This window comes from Chelonoidis abingdonii, chromosome 26 (genome assembly GCF_003597395.2).
Source record: "Chelonoidis abingdonii isolate Lonesome George chromosome 26, CheloAbing_2.0, whole genome shotgun sequence".
Classification (NCBI taxonomy): domain Eukaryota; kingdom Metazoa; phylum Chordata; order Testudines; family Testudinidae; genus Chelonoidis; species Chelonoidis abingdonii.
Genome location: NC_133794.1, coordinates 11,972,134 through 11,992,792, shown reverse-complemented (window position 1 = coordinate 11,992,792; position 20,659 = coordinate 11,972,134). Strand labels below are relative to the sequence as shown.

At 45.4% G+C, this 20,659-nt stretch overlaps 1 protein-coding gene across 1 annotated transcript; it reads left to right on the top strand.

Annotated features, from left to right (window-relative positions):
* Positions 1 to 13,950: 13,950 nt before the first annotated feature.
* On the top strand, positions 13,951 to 16,194 carry LOC116828441 (exendin-3-like). The gene is made up of 2 exons (XM_032786672.2): positions 13,951 to 14,051; positions 16,038 to 16,194. The coding sequence occupies exons 1-2, from the start codon at positions 13,951 to 13,953 to the stop codon at positions 16,192 to 16,194; spliced, it is 258 nt and encodes an 85-aa protein (XP_032642563.2).
* Positions 16,195 to 20,659: the final 4,465 nt, after the last annotated feature.

Below are 20,659 nucleotides of genomic sequence, written 5' to 3'. Positions count from 1 at the left end.
CCCTTCTCAGCCAGCCCCTTGCTCTAGTTTCCTCTCCTTCTGGGGAGAATGCAATCTGCCTTGCAGGAAGAGTCTCAGAGTTCAGCTGCCCCTACTTGCTGGCAGCTACTCTGCTTCTCTCTTCCTCCCCGCCCCTTGCTTCCCTCCCAGGGAGGATTTAAAAAGGTCTCCAGCAATTGGGGCCAGCTGAACCTAATTAGTTCCCTGATAACCCCTGTCCCAGCTGAACCTTATTCCTCCAGGGCTGAGCCTTCCAGGACCAATTACTACCCCTCTCCAGGTAGCTAATTGTCCTGAGTTTGCCACAAGTGGTGTGTGGAGCTCCTGGGTGATGAGTCCTGTGAATACTTTCACAGCATGTTGTGGGAGAACACATCTGTCCTTTCTGGGGGGAAGTAGCAGCTTTTGCCCATGCCAGCTAATCATATTCCTAGTGCCAGCTGACATGAGCAAGGGGTGTTGTGTGTGTTAGGCAGTGTGTTTTCACTGCAAAGCTAACTCTCAGCATGTAACCCTGACCTCAGCAGGTTTAACGAAGATGTCTCTCTTCCCAATGACCCTGCTTAGATTAGACAAACAGAGCTTTTCATAGAATATCAGTGTTGGAAGGGACCTCAGAAGGTCATCTAGTCCAACCCCCTGCTCTAAACAGGACCAATCCCCAGACACATTTTTTACCCCAGATCCCTAAACAGCCCCCTCAAGGATTGAGCTCACAACCCTAGGTTTAGCAGGCCAAGACTCAAACCACTGAGCTATCCCTTCCCCCAGTGGAAGCCACTTGCCTAATTCCCATAGGCCCATTTGAGAATCCCATCCCTAGATCAGACCATATCATTCTTCTACAGGGCCTGCAACGAGGGGTTACCTTTGGGAAGGTCCTTCCCACCTTCCCAAAGCATCTGGCACCGGCTGTTGCCAGCTCTGGTGATTTTATTGCAAGTCTTGCAATATTTGGTCCTTTCCTTAAAGTCCCAGCTACCAGAGTAGGGCTGCCAACTTGCCTGAATCATCCTGGAGTCTCCAAGAATTGATATCATCTTTAATTAAAGATGATATCATGTGACAAAACCTCCAGGAATATGCCCAACCAAAATTGGCAACTCTTATGAACAGACCTGGAGTCGTTTGCATACTTGAGCATCTCAGCTGTCGTTTTAAATGAAAAAACAGGGTTCCCAACCTTCATGGTTGGGAGAGATCAGTCTGAAAATGTGACCTCCATGGGCTATGACACCAGAAGACAAGAACACCACTGTTGCTGGGTTTTTTAATCTCATGACTGTTAAGCCAATCTCATGATTTTTTGGAGGCCTGACTGACAATTTTTCAATGCTAAGGGCCGGCAATGTTGCACCCCTGCCAGCAGAGGTGCTCAGACCTGCAACCAGCCAGGAACCTCCCTGGTACACGAAACCGCCAACGCAGCCTTGACCTGTTATTTGGGGCTTGTGAGCTGGGTGACACTCCGCTCCCATTGTTACCTTCCTGTCTCATATAACTCTGCTCCTAGCTGGGTTGCTAGGAGGAAGGAGCAGTGGAGTGGGCCCCGTGATGGGTGTTGTCATGGTTCATACCACAGACGGTCTTAGCACCTATTTCTCTTAGAGCCTGTTCTCTCAGTAGCCTACCCTCTCACTCTCCTCCTACCACGGCTAAAGCTACTGCTGTGTCATTTGCTTATGAGCTACCCAGGAAACAGCTCACATGCTGCCATTTGCACCTCAACAGACACACTTCCTGTTATTAGAGTAGATTACACTGCAAAGCTAGAGCAATCTGTGTGTGCCTATTGAATGCGCAATTTGTATTAGGGTAGCACTTACAGCTCACCAACCCCAGTATGGCTAGAGGACCACATTCTTACCGATGCAGAAACATTCACATACTTAAGCAGCACCATCAGCCAAGACGGTGGAACAAGCCAGGACATCTGGAACAAAATCAATAAAGCCAGGAACACCTTCAGGAGCTTAAACACCGTCTGGAAATTATCAAAATACAACATCAAAACCAAACTCTAGATTAATCAGAGCTGCGTACTTTCAACACTACTTTATAGTGCAGAATGCTGGGGAATGAGAAAGTATGACGTGTCCAAACTGTCTTCAGTTCATACAACCCACCTCAGAAAAATCCTCCGTATCTTTTGGTCCAGAACAATCTCAACCCAAGATCTATTGACACAGTGCAGCCAAGAGGATTTGAATACCATCATTGCCAGGAGGCGTTGGAGATGGTCATGTGCTTCGGATGGAACCTGATTCCATCACCAGAGTAGCAATAAGATGGACACCTGAAGGCAAGCGAAAACGAGGCCACGCGAAAACAACATGGCGAAGAGCTGTGGAAGCCGAGCTGAAAAACCTGGGGCATAGATAGGGAACCATTGAAAGACTTGCCAGAAACAGACAGGTGGGGAGGAGCTTCATTGTTGCCCTATACACCAAATGCATAATAGGAACATGATGATGATGATGATACAGGTGCAGACCAAGATTAGGGCTCCATGGGGCTGGGTACTGTACAGATACACAGGGAACCATCTTCACTAAAGAGATAACTTGGGTGATCGACCCCCAGGTTAGCCTAGCCCTGGTATGAACAGCCACATTGCAAAGCCTTACCTGACTCACTGGGGCTACTTCTGGGGTCATAGCCCTGGGGTCTTTGGGCTGAAGTGAACTGAGCCATGCTATATTTTTTCCCAGTGAATTATGGGAAAATGTATCTATCCTTCTGGACACACAGTGGATTTGGGGGAAGGCACTGGAGAGCTAGCAGCCCTGGCGTGGTTTGTTAGCCTATGTCAACACTGCAAAATGGATGGGTTACCAGCCCAAATGAAAGCCTCACTTGGGATTTAGCCTATATCCCAGGAAGGACCAGCTAGGTCAGGTGTAAAGCACCATTAAACTCAGATGACAGGGTTGTATGTGTGGACAGGAGGGGGAGTTAAGGGCAACACCCAGGTAAGAGGCCAGTTTAAATGTGCAGTGAACACATGGCCATGGGAAGAGCAAGTCCCTGCCCCAAAGACCTTGGAGTCTAGGAGACAAAGCATGAGAGGGGAAACAGAGGCACAGAGACTGATCATAGGCCTCACAGCAGGCTAGGTAAACCCAGGAATAGAATGCAGGTCTCCCATTTCCCAGCTTAGTGCCCTATGGACTGTGCCACCCAGCCTGTGCGTTTAGCACTTTGCCCTGCTAGCTGGATTAGTAGAACTTCTTAAATTCATGTCTGGTTACTGGACACGGAAATCCAGAAACAAACCCCCCCGTTCCCTCCCCCCCCCCCACACAAGGGTGTNATAAAAGCAAAGTAAACTAAGAAAACTATTGCCAGGCCCCCTAAGGCCCATCAAGGGGCCCCCATGCCACCGCTCAGAGCTGAGATCTTAGTTTAACCAAAGCGAAGGATGGTACACAAGGCTCTCTTTGGGTGTATACTCCCGCTCTCTGCTGTAAAGAATGGACAAATGCATGAGTAGAGAAGTCAGCATTAATAAAAGCAAAGTAAACTAAGAAAACTATTGCCATGACAGTGGATTTAGCATTCATGGCGCTGGTATAAAAAGGGACGCCCCAGTGCCTGGTCTGTGACAGCTGTCTCCCCTTTACTATCAATGCTGAAGTCACATCTCAGCCACTTCAGGGATGGATGGTGGCCTAGATGAGCTCCCCAGTGCATGTCTCCTGTCCACATGCTGGGCACGTTAGCATCATGGGTGCTGTCACTTCCCTGCAATGATCAGAAAGGCAAAGCCCTGAGTCTTATGTTTTCCTATGTTCTAAAATTGTTGGTGTTTTGATTTACTTACAGCCTGGCTCTGCGTGTCTCCTTAGCAGATGCTTGGCTCCTTTGACACCCACTGAGCTCAAAGGGCCTGGAGAGCATCCAGCACAGTGCTGGATCAGACCCTTAATCTTTGTGCTAAAATCTACCCTGCTAACACCCCTGCCACTGTCCTCCAGGATCCAAGCCCTCTGCTGCCCATTTGTGGCTAATCCTGCTTGAGAGTGACTTGCACACAGCCCTGGTGCAGCTCTAGGGTTACATAATGGACCCTTGTGTAGCCAGGAGGTATCAGCAATAAAAAGAGGAAAACAATCACAGCTCCTACTGACAAGGAATGTATTGTTCTGCAAAGGTGGGTCAAAAGCCATTAAGTTTTCCCAAGGTATTGTACTTCCTGGCACGATTCCTGGAAGCGGCAAGCTAGCTACTAGCTTGCTGCCAAGCAGATGGGGCCAGGACGGATGCAGGATGCCAAGTCATGTAGTTAAATAGGAGGGGAGTCCAAATATCCTGTAACTAATCCAGGGCTTCCTAGATGTCCTGTTGTGGATATTTGGAACTTCATGGGAGCGGCAGGGACAGAACTTGGACCCTTCTACCCCAAAGAGCAAGAACCATAGAGAAGGTGAACCAGGGCTTAAATTCTCATAGAGCATTTAGTAGAGCCACCCACAGGAGGCGCCAGAGCTTGGGGCTTCTGCTGCACAGCTTTGAAAATATTTGCCAGAGCTCCACTCTGAACAGCTCCGGCTGAATTTAAGCCCTGGGGTGAACCAGGGGCCAGGACACTACTCTGGAAGATCTGGCCCCAACAGTGCACTTTATGGCAGTGCTCAGGAGGGAGGGCAGAGTCCCCTTTTGCCTCAACACCCAAAATGGGGAGGGATGCTAGGAGTGGAAGTACCAGGAGAACCCCCTACTGTGATGAGGAAGCACCCAAAGAGTTGTCAAAACCCCTCTAAATGGATTCCAGACAGGATATGTCAAAAGGAGCTGGTCAAAATTTTCCAAGTTTTTCAAATTTTTATTGAAATTTCATCAGAAGGGGATGGGGTTGGAGCAGAAAACCAGTGAAAGAATTTCAGCTACTATTTTTTTCTCCCTTGTTTTTCAGTCAGCTATCGAGCTGGGGTAAATTTTTAAAAAGCTTCAGGGCCAGATTTTCAAAGGCACCTAAAGATGCAGAGTGATGGCTTGTGAGATTTACAGAAGCACTTAAGTTATATACCTAACTCCTATGGACTTTTAATGGGAATTAGGTGCCTAACCTACTTAGGTGCTTTTGTGACTCCTACTAGACACCAGCTGCATCTTTAGGTGCCTAAATACCTTTAGTATCCTAAGTCACTTGGGGCCCGATTTCCAATCTCATTTTCAAAAAGTGAGTTTAGGCACTTATTTTTCTCCATAGGGGAAAACTGACAAGAATTGTGATTGCAGAATAAATTGTTTAGAAATGGCTGTTCCAGCACAGCCTTTTGCTGTTTAGTTGAATCTTCTTTAGAAGGTTTTAAAAACCATCTGATGTGCCAGAACATGATAGAACTCAAACAAAACTTTTTTGTTGCTCAAAGTGATGTCACTTTTGAAAATTTTAACCTCTAATTAAAACAAAATGTTGAAATTATGGTGAACATTTTTGCTGACTCTTTTGGATTTTGGCCAGAACAAAGAAAGGAAGGGGAAATTTTCAACAATGTTAACTCTTTACCCCCACCCCCCATTTTTCTACTAGATCTTCTGTCAACCTCCCACAAATAATTGTTATGAGCTGGGTGAAACCTTGTTATGAGTTGGCTTAAAGCCTCACTGAGCTTGGAGTAACACCTATCGAGGTTGATAGGTGTGAACTCACCTGTCAATTAACATAGATGGGGCTTATGTTTACAGTTAAGGTAAAAAGTATGTGTGAACTCGCCCAGGAACTTTTGGGCTGGGTATTATTTTGGGTACAGCTGTGGGGGAGTGTGAAAAAACACGTTCTTTTCACTCCACACACTGGATTCTGTTCTCAATAAACGCAGCCTGCAACGAAGCGAGGAAGCCAAGAACCACAATCATGTGTCTGGGTGACCAGATGTCCCAGTTTCATAGGGATAGTCCTGATTTTGGGGTCTTTTTCTTATATAGGCTCCTATTACCCCCCAATCACTGTTCCAATGTTTCACACTTGCTGTCTGGTCACTCCAGCTCCACCTGCTGCAAATGCTCTGCAATGAAAGTGACTCAGATCCTTACAGCGGCTGGGCAGGTGAGATCTGGGCTGAACTGTCAGCTCTGATCTGTTCAGACAAGACAGGCTGGGTGAAGGTCCAGTTTAAATCTCAACTGGTACATGCACAAACAGTGGTGCTGACCCCTCTGAAGGCCAGCCTACTTAGTTACACCTGCTCTGGGGTATACAATAAGAGGCACAAGCAGGGGTTGGGTGCTCTAATGGTTATGGGGGAATTAGGAATCTGGAATCCTGGATTCCATTCCCAGGTTTGGGATCTAGTATTTAGAGCAGGAATCAGGATCCTTGGGTCTGAAAGTGTTTCTCCCAGTATTTAGAACCAATTTACGTCTGCTCAGTTTATTGCTGTGCTGGGGAGACACTCAGTGGTGAAAGAAGATGGCACCGCAACCCTCCAAAAATTAGACTGTATGCGAACTGGAAAAAGAATCTTCTTCAAGGAAACATGTCGTACCTGTGTGTCACGGAGTGTGGGGGAGTCCGGCCCTGCACCCCTCTTCCTGGTACCCACAGTGACTCTTAGCCAGCCAGTAGAACAGAAGGTTTATTGGACAACAGGAACACAGGTTACAGCAGAGCTTGCAGGCACAGTCAGGACCCCTCCATCGAGTCCTTCTGGGCTTTCAAGATGCTTGGATCCCAGCTAGGATACCCTGAATTCCGCCCACACAGCCCCAAACCCAGACTGAAAACTACTTCCCTCCTGCCAGCCCCTTCCTTTCTCCCCCTTCCCGGGCAAAGATGTTGACCTTCCCCCCCCCTTACCTAGCTCAGGTTACAGGCTCTGGTATCGTCCATCCTCTAAAGTCCTCCACTGCTCTCCCATTCCCCACACAGAAAGCCCCTACTCCATCACACTGTGAAATAGCTCCTCCCCCCCATAAGTGTCTCTCTCCCCAGTGTTGCTAACCTTCACAATTTGCTTATGAGTCTCACAATATTTTGGTGTTTTTACTTAAAGCTCCAGCTCCCAGAGTCATGGGATTTGGTGGGACTCACAGCTTTCCTTTGAAAAAACTAAAGGCTAGTTTCTAGCCCCAGCAATGGCAAAGATTGAAAACAAGGCCCGAGTACACCTTATTATTATGATTTACCTTCAAGTGTCAGAAACCAGCTGCAAAACAAAATGAACCCCCGAAATATATATATTTAAATCTAAAGATTTGTTTAAAGCAAACTCATGATTTTTTAATGTTTGGGATTAGCGATACCACATGACACCCCATGTTATGATCTCACTGCCCTGACTCCTTTCCAACCATGCATGTGCCAGGGTTTCTTACTGTTCCAGCCAGCAGAGGTGACAACATCTACAGTTAAGTTAGTCCAACATTTTCCACCATAAGACCCTATTTTCAGTTGTTCATAACTTTGCCACATTTTAATCAGTTCAGCCAAAGTTTTCCAGGCTGGGTGTCTGCCTCAGGCTGAATTATTTTATCTTTTAAAATAAAAGTTTCAAACTACCACATTTCAGATGTTTCCCAGGATGAGGTCAGGGAAAGTTACATTATTTCACCCATGGCAATAAAAAAAGATTTTCACAACTGTTGAGTGGAGAAGCTCCAGCCCCTCCATGCAATACAATGAGAGAAGTCACCACCTGAACACCCCCTGGCAGCAGAATGCAGCATTACAACTCCCGTCCTCTCCCACCATCGGCTCCCCATGGCCGGTTCTGGCAACTTGGCCCTCCAGCCAAATCACGCTCAGTTTGCTCCCCCTCCTGGAGTTCAGGGGTGGTAAATAAAAAGGTCCACAAAAGAATCTTCATGTCCAACATAAACCAAAATAATCTCCTGCCCTGCCTGGGCTCAATGAAAAGTCTTTTTTCCAGACTGCTGACTTGCTGGTTTCTTCCCCATGGAGAGTCCAAACTGAGTCAACATGGAATGGATACCCATTGCTTCCTGCCAGTCATAGCCCAGTGGCTCTCAAGGGCTGCCCTCGCCCAGTCCGTCTGGCTTTCTGGAGCACACGTTGCTCCCCTGACTTGTCTCACAGGCCCTTTGCAGCTCTCTGCTGCTTCCTTCCTTGCTACTGTGCAGAGAGCGCTCAATCCACCCAGCATCCTTTTACCTGAACCAATTAATTCATGCAACCTAGCGAACTGATATCATCTAAGGAAGTGGCAGCTGAGCCAGCAAAGATGCGGCGGGCCGAGCCTGGCCATCTTTAAAGGCCTAACCAACCTCTGACAGGCAAGGGAGCACCCTCCGTGTCAGGAACGTGTCTTTTGCTGTTTCCCTGGGAAAGCTGCTCAAATTGGACCAAGGGATAAGACGTTGAGGGAAAAAATATTCAGTTTGCTCATGCTCAGTAGAAAATTGTTGGAGCTCAGCAGCTACATTTTCTGAAGTTTCCATCTGCACAGAGCATGCGCCATTCCCTCACAGCTCCTATATGCCAACCAGCTTGCACATGAACCGCCATTGCAGAGCGGCTGGGCTGGACTTTCTCTACAATTGCTATTCTTGACACCAGTACAATGGTCCCTTACCGCCCCAGCAGAAGCATGCATTGTCAGTTGTGCCTGAATGTCAAATCCAGAGCTTGGCAGACCAATTAGAAGAGCAAAATGCTTCCCTCCCAGGAAAGGAAGGGCTGAGATTTCAGACTCAACTGTGTTAAAAGCCACCCATTTTGTCCCAGGGCTAACTATTCATTTTGGATCCAAGCCACTTTCTTCATTGATTGATGCCTTTCAGGAAATTAAAAACACTGCACCCCTTGGACAATATTCGCCCTAAATCAGTATTTCCCGACCGGTTGGGTGGGGTATTCATATAGTTCGTGAAAATCTTTTTTGTTACAGTAAAATTCACATTTTTGATCATTACTAGAGCATCCGTCTCATTATGCAGCTAGAAGAATCATGAGGAACCCTCATATTTTTAGAAATACTGGTTGAAACTAGATTCGTTCCCCATCCCTAATAACTGACACAGCTGATGTCTGGAGTTCCTTACAAGGTCGTGAGATCATTACACTATATCATAACAATGTCCCTGCAAACTAAATTGGGTAGCATTAATATGGAGTGACGTGCTAGAGATCAGTGGATCAGTGCAATTTGGACCTGTTTTCCAAAGGTTGAGCTAATTAATCTATTATTGCCTTGCTTTTGTGATATCAAAAGCTTTCATTTAAAACCATGATTATACCTAATTAGCAGACGACTCTTCTAGTCCGGCACCCATTTGAACCACAGTGATATTTGGACAGTGATATTAAAAAACCCTCTTCGGTGGAAAGATAATTACTTGGCTGCAATAGGACTGTTCCGAGACTGAAGAATGTGAACAGCAGAGAAGTTAAAAATTGGAACCATTGCACCTGTGTCGATACCAAAAGTTATAGGAATCAGACTGGGTTGAGCAGTCTAAGAATGAATGAACGAATGAAGCAATTCTGCAACAGAACAGGAAGTAGGAGATTTTCAAAAGTGCTGAGGGCTGTTCCCAGTGAAGTAAATGGTCAAACTCCCACAGCCGGATTCTAATCTCATTTATACTAAGAAGCTGTCTACATGACAAGTTACTCTCGGCAAGCTGTTGTATAAATCTATTGTAACATCCCGTGTGGACACTGTGACGGTGCACATAAAGTCCCAAAGCGCACCTTGATGCATATAGTAGATTCACATCCTGGCTTGCCACACAGTGACTTGCCATGTAAACAAGTCCTACAGCCCCTTTATCCCTCTCTGGTATTGTGAAGGGGCTTCAGTATTGCTGTAGTGGGTGTGGCTGCCCCATAGCACCATGTACTGGCCAAGCATGGTGGGCACTCCCTTGTCTCAGTTTCCCTCTTCGAGGTGATTCTCCTCAGCTCTCCACAACCCAATCTGTGCTGGAGTTATGGCTTAGCCCTCTGGCACCAGACTAGAGAGTGAGATTCTGTGGCCTGCATTGTGCAGGAGGTCAGACTAGATGATCATAATTGTCCCTTCTGACCTTAAGAACTATGAGTCTATGAGTCCCAACAAGCAAAAATAGTTCTTCTGCTCTTTGGAGCTTCTCTTCAGCTCATCCCCTGGCCCTGCTCCCAGCTCCTTCCTGGTCTACCTTTGAAAGTATTTATGGCTGGGACAGAGCACGCAGCCTGGTTCCCCTGGTGTACTATTCTCAGCCCCTTTCTGTGCTCTCTATCCTTCCCCACTCCGGTTAGAGCCCTATCTGCAGCTCCACTCTCAGATGACTTCTTATGCTTTATGGAGAAGCAGCCTCTCCCGTATACCTTCATGCCACTTCACACTTCCCCTGCTCTGTATCCTTAGAAAACGCAAACCTCAACTGAGCTTTTCTAGTGTGATCCTACCTTCCTGATACACCCACTAAACCCCTCATAGTATATTCCGTCACCTTAAAGCCTCTAAATTCTTCACAAAGAATTTGCCTTTCCTGGAAACACTCCCTACATTCCCAAAGCAAGTGGGCAGCTGTTGTTTTAACCTTACACGCATTCCACAACCCACTGTGGTGTCTAGTCAACAGCTAAAAATGATTCTTCACAACACAGTGGCCAGTTAACAAGTCTATATAGGAGTCCTTCACTCCTCCTGTCAGAGCTTTAGAGTTGCACATTACCCTCTATTTTGGGGGGCATACTTCATAGAATTTTCTCTCTCTTCCCTCCTTGGTCCATAATTCTTGCCGTTTCTCTTTTAATTCTTTCCTCGCTAAACTTTGAAATTCCTGCTTACCCAAAGGAATCAGTTTGTTTGGCAATTTTGAGTAGTCGAGGGGAAAAATAATTGATTTAGGGTCAGACCAAAAAGGGAAATATTGAAATTTCTGGCAAGTCAAAGACCAGAAAAAAAAATTCATTTCTGGTCAAATGAAATGTTTTGTTATAGCAACAGCAAACCATTTTGTTTTGATTTTGGACATTTGTAGTTTATTAAATTTAAATTCACGTTCATTTTAAAACAAAAAACAAAAAGTTTCACTTCCAAATATTTAGACGAAACATTCTGATGCATGCATCCAACGAAGTGGGTATTCACCCACGAAAGCTCATGCTCCAAAACGTCTGTTAGTCTATAACTGCCACAGGATTCTTTGCTGCTTTTACAGATCCAGACTAACACGGCTCCCCCTCTGATTCTGATGTTTTTGTTTGTTTTTCCTGTAATGAACAATCGCCCCCTCCCCCCCCCCAGTAAACAAATTCCAGCAATTTGGCAAAAGTCAACAGAAACGTCTTGTGAATTTTTGTATTGCTGAATCTTGCTTTTTGGTGGGGGAGGGAGAAGGGGGGGAAAAGGAAAGTTCCAGCCAAAAAAATTCTGGCCATTTCCACACATGATTACATGCCCGTAGTTTATACAAGGAGCGCCATCTATTGGTAAAAAAAGGTATGTAACCTGGTCCATAGATTTGGAGGACCGATAAAGTTGGGCTCCAGTTTACACAGCTCTACAGAGGTAGTGAAAATTCTAATTCCCACTGGAGTTCTACCATTCAAACATTTCCTCCAGAACAGCATTGTAATCAGCATGGGACTGGGAGATTAGGGATATGAGACAAAAAGGGCCTCCGACAGGCCCGGGTCTTAGGGAAAGAGGGTGTACAGTCGAGTCCCAGGCTGACCTAGGTCGCAGGGGCTAATGGGGAATCTCCAGGAGTTCCAGGCAACAGAAATTCTCCATCAGTGTTTAATGCTAGAGCTGAAAACTCTCAGAGATCTCTCCACCCTTGCTTTCCCCAAAAGGAAACCTGCAGCTGCCTCACTCCCTTCAAAGCCAGGGGACAGCTCCTTCAAATGGCAACAATGAAGAGCATCCCAGGATGCAATGCAGGCACCAACACCTACTTTCTGCCTAGGGCACTGGTATCTCCCAGCAGCTCCCTTGACTCACAGGGGAAGGGATAGCTCATTGAGGGGATCATTTGGCCTGCTAAACCCAGGGTTATAAATTCAAACCTTGAGGGCGCCATTTAGGGATGGGGGCGGGATCTGTCTGGGGATTGGTCCTGCTTGGAGCAGGGGGATGGACTAGATGACCTCCCAAGGTCCCTTCCAACCCTGATATTCTGTGATTCCTGGGTAGGGGATGAATAACCTGACAGCATAAAGGGCTGCAGAGGGGGTGTAAAGTTGCTCCCAGTTACCCCACCGCCTGAACAGATTTCCTGCTGGAGGAAGTTAAAAGGATTTGCAACATATGTTGCCTGTGCAGAATTTTTCACTGCAAAGACTAGTGCAGCATTCACACATTGGCAGGGAGCCCTGGGGCAGAGGCCATATGGGATAATAGTGCCCTGGCAGGGGGCTGGACTGGATGACTCTAGCAGTTGTCCTTCTCTAGCTTCTGTGATATAGAAATTATTAGAACAATTTTCACAGAAGGAATTTGAATCAGGATCGCTCCATCAAAATCAGAGTGATGCCAGTTTACACCAGCCGAGCATCTAGCCTGTTGTTTCAGAGGAAGTTAGAGATGGCCAAAATAGGGCTTGGGATGGAAAGTCCATCCTCAGTAGACAAGTTCAGTCCAGGACTTTAATTTAAGCAAGTCATTGTAAGACAGTGAGATTCCTCATTACTTTATATTTCAAGAGCTCCTACGAGGCAAACTTATGAGCCAGGAAGGACCCCTACATGTTGTGTCAAATCCATCTTACAGTTATTTGAGATTCATGGCTGATCTTCCAGAGATCAAAGAAAATGGTCAATTTAAGTATTTTTGTCCCACAATGGGGTGGGTTTCTTTGGCACTCTGGCTCTTTTCTTTTCACTTGAGCAGAAAGGTGTTTGGAACAGAAACCCTGCAGGCTCAGAAAGCATTTCTCCACATAGGATGTGTTGTGGCACTAGTTTATCTACAAGGGAAAAATTAATAGGTAGCTTGATTGGTCCGAGCACTGTAAAAAACACGTTGCTGAAGGCGTACGTAAAAAAGAAAATGCGGCAACAGATCCACTTAAAAAAAAAACACCATGTAATGATTCATAACGATTCATGCAACTAAAAACAGGAGTACCAGTGACCCACCTATCATCTTTTAGCATCTTGCTAACAAGCTTAAAAGCACCTGTGAGAAGCAGAGTTTAGCCACAACCAGTTTGTACAAGGAAAACAAGATTCTGATTTTAGGAGAACATTGGTTCTTGTGCAAGGTAAGCCTTTTCCCCCTTCTCAGAATCCAGTTTCAGCACTTTGAAGAAGTAAAGTCAGAGTGATGTATCTGATGGTAGGGAAAAGATTAAAAATTCTAAATTATTCGTGAAACTAGGGAGTTTTTAACTATATATCAAATAATCATTTGGATTTTGACTAACCTTCTCAGGAAATGGTCTGATTTACTTGCTTCAGTGATGTGTTATTGTCCTAGAAGTGACCAGCTAAAGGAAAATATGGGGATAATAAGCAATTTCAAACGTTGGGGGCTGGAAGTACAGGTCCAAGGCGTGCTGCTACACCCCCTGGCTTGAAGTAGATTCCATCATATACAGGGTTTATAATTTGGTTCATTGAGTCTGAGCAACCCCCTCACCCATAAAAATTGTTCCAGCAGCCTGGTTTCAAATCTTTGAACCATTATTAATTAGATCTTCTAAAGGGTGGAGGTGTGTGTGTATTATATATATAAAAAAAAATACACTAAAGATTGAGGTGCTCAGCTGGCTGCTGTGGTAACGGGGACCATATAGACAGGAGTGCAGGGTAAGATTTATTACCTTAAAAACAAGTCTGAAATATACAGCTGTTTTCTTGTAATCATGTACTTTTGATTAACCATTATATATGCCTATAGGTAATCAGGTCCTAGGATCTAATTTTCCACCCATCAAAATGCTGGAAATGCACTGTAAAATAACTTGTGTTGTGATTCATCCAGCTAAGGCTGGATTTAGTCTGTTGGCAAATTGTAACCTTGGGTGTTATTGTCTTGTCCAGAAGGCCAAATGAAAAGCATACAGTGGCTCTACCTATATGGACTAGTAATCGTGGTGTTGATCCCAGCCAGCTGGCAGATTGTTCTCAACGATTTGTCCAATGAGTCTAGGTAAGGTACATTTGTCACTGACAAGTACTCTGTGGGTTGGTGGTACTGAGCTAAAGTAGGTGGAGAGAACACTAATGCGACCCATCAGAGCTTAATAATGTCAATTATTCTGTTTTATTTGGCTTTGCTGCCAGGCGATGGTACAGCATATTAACGATGTGCAGCAGATGAAAACGTGAATAAGATGATGAGGTGTATTAGGAAAGGAACAGAGAATATGGACCATATTATTAGGCGCTGTAGTATCATTTAGGAGCCCTAGTGATCATAGGATGGGAAAGGACCTCGCAAAGTCATCTAGTCCAGTCCCCTGCACTCATGGCATGGAGTTATGTATTATCTAGATCATTTTTCACAGGTGTTGGTCTCACCTGCTCTTAAAAATCTCCAGTTACAGATATTCCACAACCTCCGGAGGCAAATTTATTCCAGTGTTCAACTATCGTGACAGTTAGGACGTTTTTCCTGACGTCTGAACCAAAACCTCCCTTGCTGCAATTTAAGCCCATTGCTTCTTGTTCTAGCCTCACAGGTTAAGGAAAACACTCTCTCTCACTCTCTCTCTCTCCCCCTCTCCTCCTTGTATAAACAAACCCATTTGTTTCAATTTTCCCTCATAGATTATGTTTTCTAGACCTTTAATCATTTTGGTTGCTCTCCTCTGGACTTTCTCCAACTTGTCCACCTCTTTTCTGAAATGTGTCACCCAGAACTGGACACAATACTCCAGCTGAGGCCTAATCAGAGCAGAAGAATTACTTTTCATATCTTGCTTACAACGCTCCTGTCCTGCTAATACATCCCAGAACGATGTTTGCTTTTTTTGCAACAGTGTTACCCTGACTCATTTAGCTTGTGATCCCCTATGACCCCCAGATTCCCTTCTGCAATTCTCCTTCCTAAGCAGTTATTTCCCATTTTGTATGTGCACAGCTGATTGTTCCTTCCTAAGTGGAGTACTTTACATTTGTCCTGGCTGAATTCCATCCTATTTACTTCAGACCATTTCAAAATTTTAATGCTATCCTCCAAAAGGACTTGCAACCCCTCCACAGCTTGATATTGTCCTGACGAACCAGGGCCACGTTGCGCTAGCGCTGTATAGATTTGGTCCTGTAAGACACTGAGCATGCCGTGCCGGGTCCTCTTGTGGATTATGTGGGTAACTTTAAGAGGCAGTGGGTCCTAGTGGGTAGAGCGCTGGACAGGGATTTAGGAGAGCTGGGTTGCTCCTAGCTCTGCCACTGGCCTACTGGGGAACCTTGGGCAAATCACTTCACTTCCCCGTGTCTCAGTTTCCCCATCTGAAAAATGTGGATATGATGCTGCCCCACTTTATAAAGCGCTTTGAGATCTACCGTAGACACACGTTAAAGAAAAGCAATGTGTTATTATTAATGGTGTATAGTGTAGCTCTGCATAAGCAAAGTATGTTTTGGTATAATGGCAGCACCGACAGGCTCAGGCTAAGGTCAGGGCCTTGTTACGCTAGATACTGACCAAAAAGGGATTGCCTGGGCCCTGGAGAATTTGGGCGCGGTCTACACTGGGGGAGGGGAGGGTGCGCAAATCAATCTAAGATCTCGCAGCTGAAGTCGACGTATCTTAGATGGACTTAGATTGACTTATTTCGTGTCCTCGCGGCGCGGGATCGACGGCCGCCCCTCCCCCATCAACTCTGCTTCCACCTCTCGTCCTGGTGGAGTTCTGGAGTTGACGGGGGAGCGCATTTGGGGATCGATGTAGACACGATACATCGATCCCCGATGGATTGATCTGGCGGGTAGCATAGACATATCTTTAGTCTAAACACACACACAGGACAAAAGGGATGGGACTTACCTACAGTTACATTGTCATAGCAAGTCAGCGGCAAGGGTGGGAACAGAATTCATGCCTGCCGACACAGCTTGCTATCCACAGGACCCTGTATCCATCCCACTGCAGCACCCTCCTTCACGTTTCCCATCCCTCTCTCTCAAACAGATGGCAATCTTTTGAATCGAAAAGCGCTCGGAGTTTTACTTCCAACATCAAGCGGCATTCTGAAGGCACCTTCACCAGCGATTTTACCAGATATTTGGACAAGATGAAGGCCAAGGACTTTGTGCACTGGCTTATTAACGCAAAACGTTACAGGTAGACAAGCAGAATATGGCTGAACTGTTAGAACAGAGACATGGTTCTAGGCAGACTCCTAAGAACTTAGCAACTTAAGGATTGGAAGGAGGTGGCCTATGACTACTAGAAAGATTTCGGTCAAGGTCATTTCATAGTGGAAAATTGTGGGTTTTGACAAAATGAATTTTTTCATGCAAATATTGGCTTTGTGGGAAATTCTGATCTTTTGTCAAAAAGCCAAAACACCCAACTACCAAAATAGTTTGGCCAAAGCCAGAAAAATGGGTCAGTTGGTGGCCGAAAGTTTTTCCAGGATTCAAAATTTCCACCCAACAAAATTTGAAAATTTTCTGTGGAAATGTTTAGACAGGGGCAGGGGGGAAACCCACACGCTTCTTCGTTTGTCAGCCTTTTCTGTGGAAATTTTCTAATGGGATGGAGAGTGGGTCAGATTCTCACAGAGAGGAGTCAAGGCTGGGTTCTTTAGGACAAACTCTGGGGTATGTACACTGCAGCTGGAAGCATGCCTCCCAGGCCAGGCAGACAAGACTAGCTCTGTTCAAGCTACTGCACTAAGAATAGGAACGGGGACATTGCAGCAAGGGCTGTGGCATGGACTAGCCACCCAACTACAAGCCCACCTGACCCCCTGGGTGTATTTTGGGTGGCTATCCCACGCCATAATCTCCACACTAGCTCGAGCAGAGGTAGCACATGACCATCTACCCAAGCTGAAAGGCCTGCGTCAAGTTGCAGTTTAGACCAAGCATGGAGACAGGGCCTTTGAGGGTACCAGAATCTCTCTCTGATCACCCAAATGGCAACAGCCCAGGCCAAGCCAACCCAAAGTGGTCTGGGAAGCTCTGGGAGGCAGGCACATGGGCATAGGTGTCTTGGGCGAAAGAATGAGAACAGAAGTCAATGAGGGGTAGGGTTTTTTTTGGGGGGGGGGGGGAAGTTTCCAAGAGATCAGGCAGGAGGGAAAAGACAAGGCATAAATGAAAAAAAAATAAATTTCTTCTGCTCTTTAATAATACAGTATACCAAGGAGTGAGGGTCGAATGGTTTTTTTGCACAGTTAGTACATTCACAGATGGGTTTTCTTTATTTTCCACAGCTCTACAAAGAGGTACATAAAAGGAGACCACGACATCATCTCTTTCCCTTCTGACCACTCACTATTTAGGTAAGTCAGATACACTTTGAATTTCCAAACATCTACTTTTCACAAACTGCTCCCATAGCTAGGTTGTCCTGACGTCTGGATCTGACAACATGAGCTAAAGAACCAGTACGTGAGCTCAAGGTCAGTAGCAAAGGGGCAGGGCAGAGAACACTGTGTAATCAAAGGCAAAATGTTTCATGTGACCATATCGATTCCAAAGATATTTTCCCCAGAAATGGTTTGACATGATTCAAAATTGCAATGGCCTATTTTGTTGGGACTGTCCAGGTTTGCTGCTCTCTGATTAATTTTACTATTATAGCTAATAACAGAGTTCTACATTATCAAAGCAAAGATGTTTCAATGAGGGTTTTCAGTGTTTCCAAACTGAAATTTGGCATTTCTGTTCTGTGGAAAAAATATGACATTTCAATTTTTCCATTCCCATTTGGGACCAAAAAAAGTGTCAGAAATGCCATTTGTGAGCAGCTGTTGTACTGAGCAATTCTATTCAAATCAACAGCAGATACTGAACTAGGGAACATAAGAACAGCCGTACTGGGTCAGACCAAAGGTCCATCTAGCCCAGTATCCGTCTACCGATAGCGGCCACCACCCTCTGACCAACAGAGGCTAGGGACACCATTCCTTACCCATCCTGGCTAATAGCCATCAACAGACTTAACCTCCATGAATTTGTCCAGTTCTCTTTTAAATGCTGTTATAGTCCCAGCCTTCACTACCTCCTCAGGTATGAAGTTCCACAAGTTGACTGGGCGCTGTGTGAAGAAGAACTTCCTTTTATTTGTTTTAAACCTGCTGCCCATTAATTTCATTTGGTTACCCCTAGTTCTTGTATTACGGGATAAGTTAATAACTTTTTCCTTATTCCTTCTCACTATGCTGCTTTTTATCTCTATGCATATCCCCTTTCGTCTCACATTTTCACTGCTGAGTTCCTAAGCCTCTTTAATCTTTCCTTATGGGACTCTCTGCACCGCCTATCATTTTAGTTGCCTTTTTCTGACTTTTCTGTGCCAGCTAATCTTTTTGACGAGAGGAGACCATCTCTGAGTATTTGAGATGCTGGCTGTCCATGATTTCTCATAGCGCATACCCTTTCTCGTCTTATCTCTTCTCCCTTTTTAATGATTCCTAACATCCTGTTTGCTTTTTTGACCACCTCTGCACACTGCGTGGACGTCTTCAGAGAACTATCCACAATGACTCCAAGATCTTTTTCCTGACTCATTGTAGCTAAATTAGCCCCCCCATCATATTGTATGTATAGTTGGGGTCATTTTTTCCAACATGCATTACTTTACATTTATCCACATTAGATTTCATTTGCAATTTTGTTGCCCAATCGCTTAGTTTTGCGAGATCTTTTTGAAGTTCTTCACAATCTGCTTTGGTCTTAACTATCTTGAGCAGTTTAGTATCATCTGCAAACTCTGCCACCTTGCAGAGCAGAAAGCATGGGCTCCTACCTTCTGAGCTAGAAGACCCACTGCCTAGGAGCCCCATAGACCTACGTATGTGGTCTAACCAGTAGAGCTGGACATGCTGTTAATGTTGGACAGTCAATCTATGAAGCCAAAACCATTCATGGAACTAATTCAGTGCTAGACTGTGGTAAGGGTGTACACAGACTGCCCAAAGCAGAGCCGGACTCAGTATTACTTTAGTCTGTGGTGCCTCCTGGCTGGCTGAGTGGGAAAAGTCATACCTGGCACAGAGCATTTTCCCCTCTGTGTTGGCCAGCGTGTTTGATGGGGCAGAGTCAAAGCACCATTGCTCCCTGCCCTCGCCAAGCTGATTGCTGCCCACTGGCAAAGGAAGGGTGGTAGAAGGCTTACAACACTGCTCTATGGATAGCAACATCAACAGGCTGCACAGGAGAAAAAGAAGGAGTATTACTTCTGCACCATTACTCCCCTGTGCTGATGCATGTGGAGGGGCAGCATCTTCATAAATAAAGACAAAAACTGAAACAGTTGTGAGCTGATTATGAACAGTTTGCAAACAAAGAGAAGGTGACTTGTCTTTCTAGCCCGATTAATAGATTGGTAGCAAACAGTACATGTTAACCAGACCCTGCCTAAAGCATTGACCCAGCAACTACTGATTTAGGAGGAAATCTATACCTATTTTAATCCCAACAGTAGAACCATCCATTGCAGTCCCAGGAATCGCTGAATAGCAGCGGCTAACATGACTGGCAATATAAACCTGTTTCACTGCCCTATATTCCTGAGCTCCCATGGCGTTCTGTGTGTTTGTTTCTTAGGTCCGATTAGCCACCAGACCAAGAAATCAGCCTTGTGGAAGGACATTCCTACAGCTATCTAGTGGATCTAGTCACATCTGACAACGATCAAAGGATTCCTCAATGAAACTGAATTGTACCAAGTGTTCATTGCTCCCCAGCTATTGTCATGACAAGGTATAGTGAAATATCCAACCTCTGTGACTAATGAAGTCAGCATGCTCTGTTAAAAAATGGATTCGTTTCGACTCTTTATGCCGCTGTTTTAGTGTTGTCTGTGGGCTGCTTCTCTGGCACCAGAGTTTCTGTACATTCTTATAAATGACAATAAAGCCGTGGTAAATGAAGCCTTTTGTATTCCCTAAGACAAGATCTGCCATATTTTAGAGAAAATCATCCTGATCATTTTCCAATTCGCCCCACTAGTGAAAAATCTACCAAACAGCATCCAAGGGCCCAAGATATTTAAGGTTCCAACTCACAAACACATTGAAGCATGTGCTAAACATTAACATGGGCCTGTGTGAGAAAGGACTTTGCTCTGAGACATCCACCCCTCTGTAAAACAGCTGGGGTCTTGGTCCGTGATGGGTGCTTCATATAATGCAAACAGGAAAAGGCTGGCAGTTCTAAATATAACTCAGCCTGTGGGACTCAGATTAGAAAGGACACCTGCAAGCCCTGAAGTATGCAGTTAGAGGAAATTAACTAGCCAGGCCTTGCTCTTATACAAGATGACTTTTCACTCAAAGCACTTTACAGAGGTGGTAAGTATCATTCTCTCTATTGGGAAATTGAGGCAGAGGCAGAGGCAGGTTGAGTTACCCACAATTACTCAACAGCCTAGCCAGGAATAGAACACAATTCTCAGGGATCCCTGTGCCAGGTTCTAGCCACAAATCCAGGGCTGTGCTTTGCCCTAAAGCCAGTGTTTGAGCACATTCTTAACTTTAAGTAGCTGCTTGAGTCCCATTTAAGCCTATTGGATTTCAGCAAGCACTTCGCCAAGTCAAGGCATTAGCTCAATCCAGACATCTCTTTGGACTTCACTGG

What these genes read in the sequence shown, in the direction of transcription:
- LOC116828441 (XM_032786672.2), top strand. Translation starts at nt 13,951, where the DNA reads ATGAAAAGCATACAGTGGCTCTACCTATATGGACTAGTAATCGTGGTG. An exon ending in GATTTGTCCAATGAGTCTAG is followed by an intron (nt 14,052 to 16,037) that starts GTAAGGTACATT and finishes TCTCTCAAACAG; the next exon opens with ATGGCAATCTTTTGAATCGA.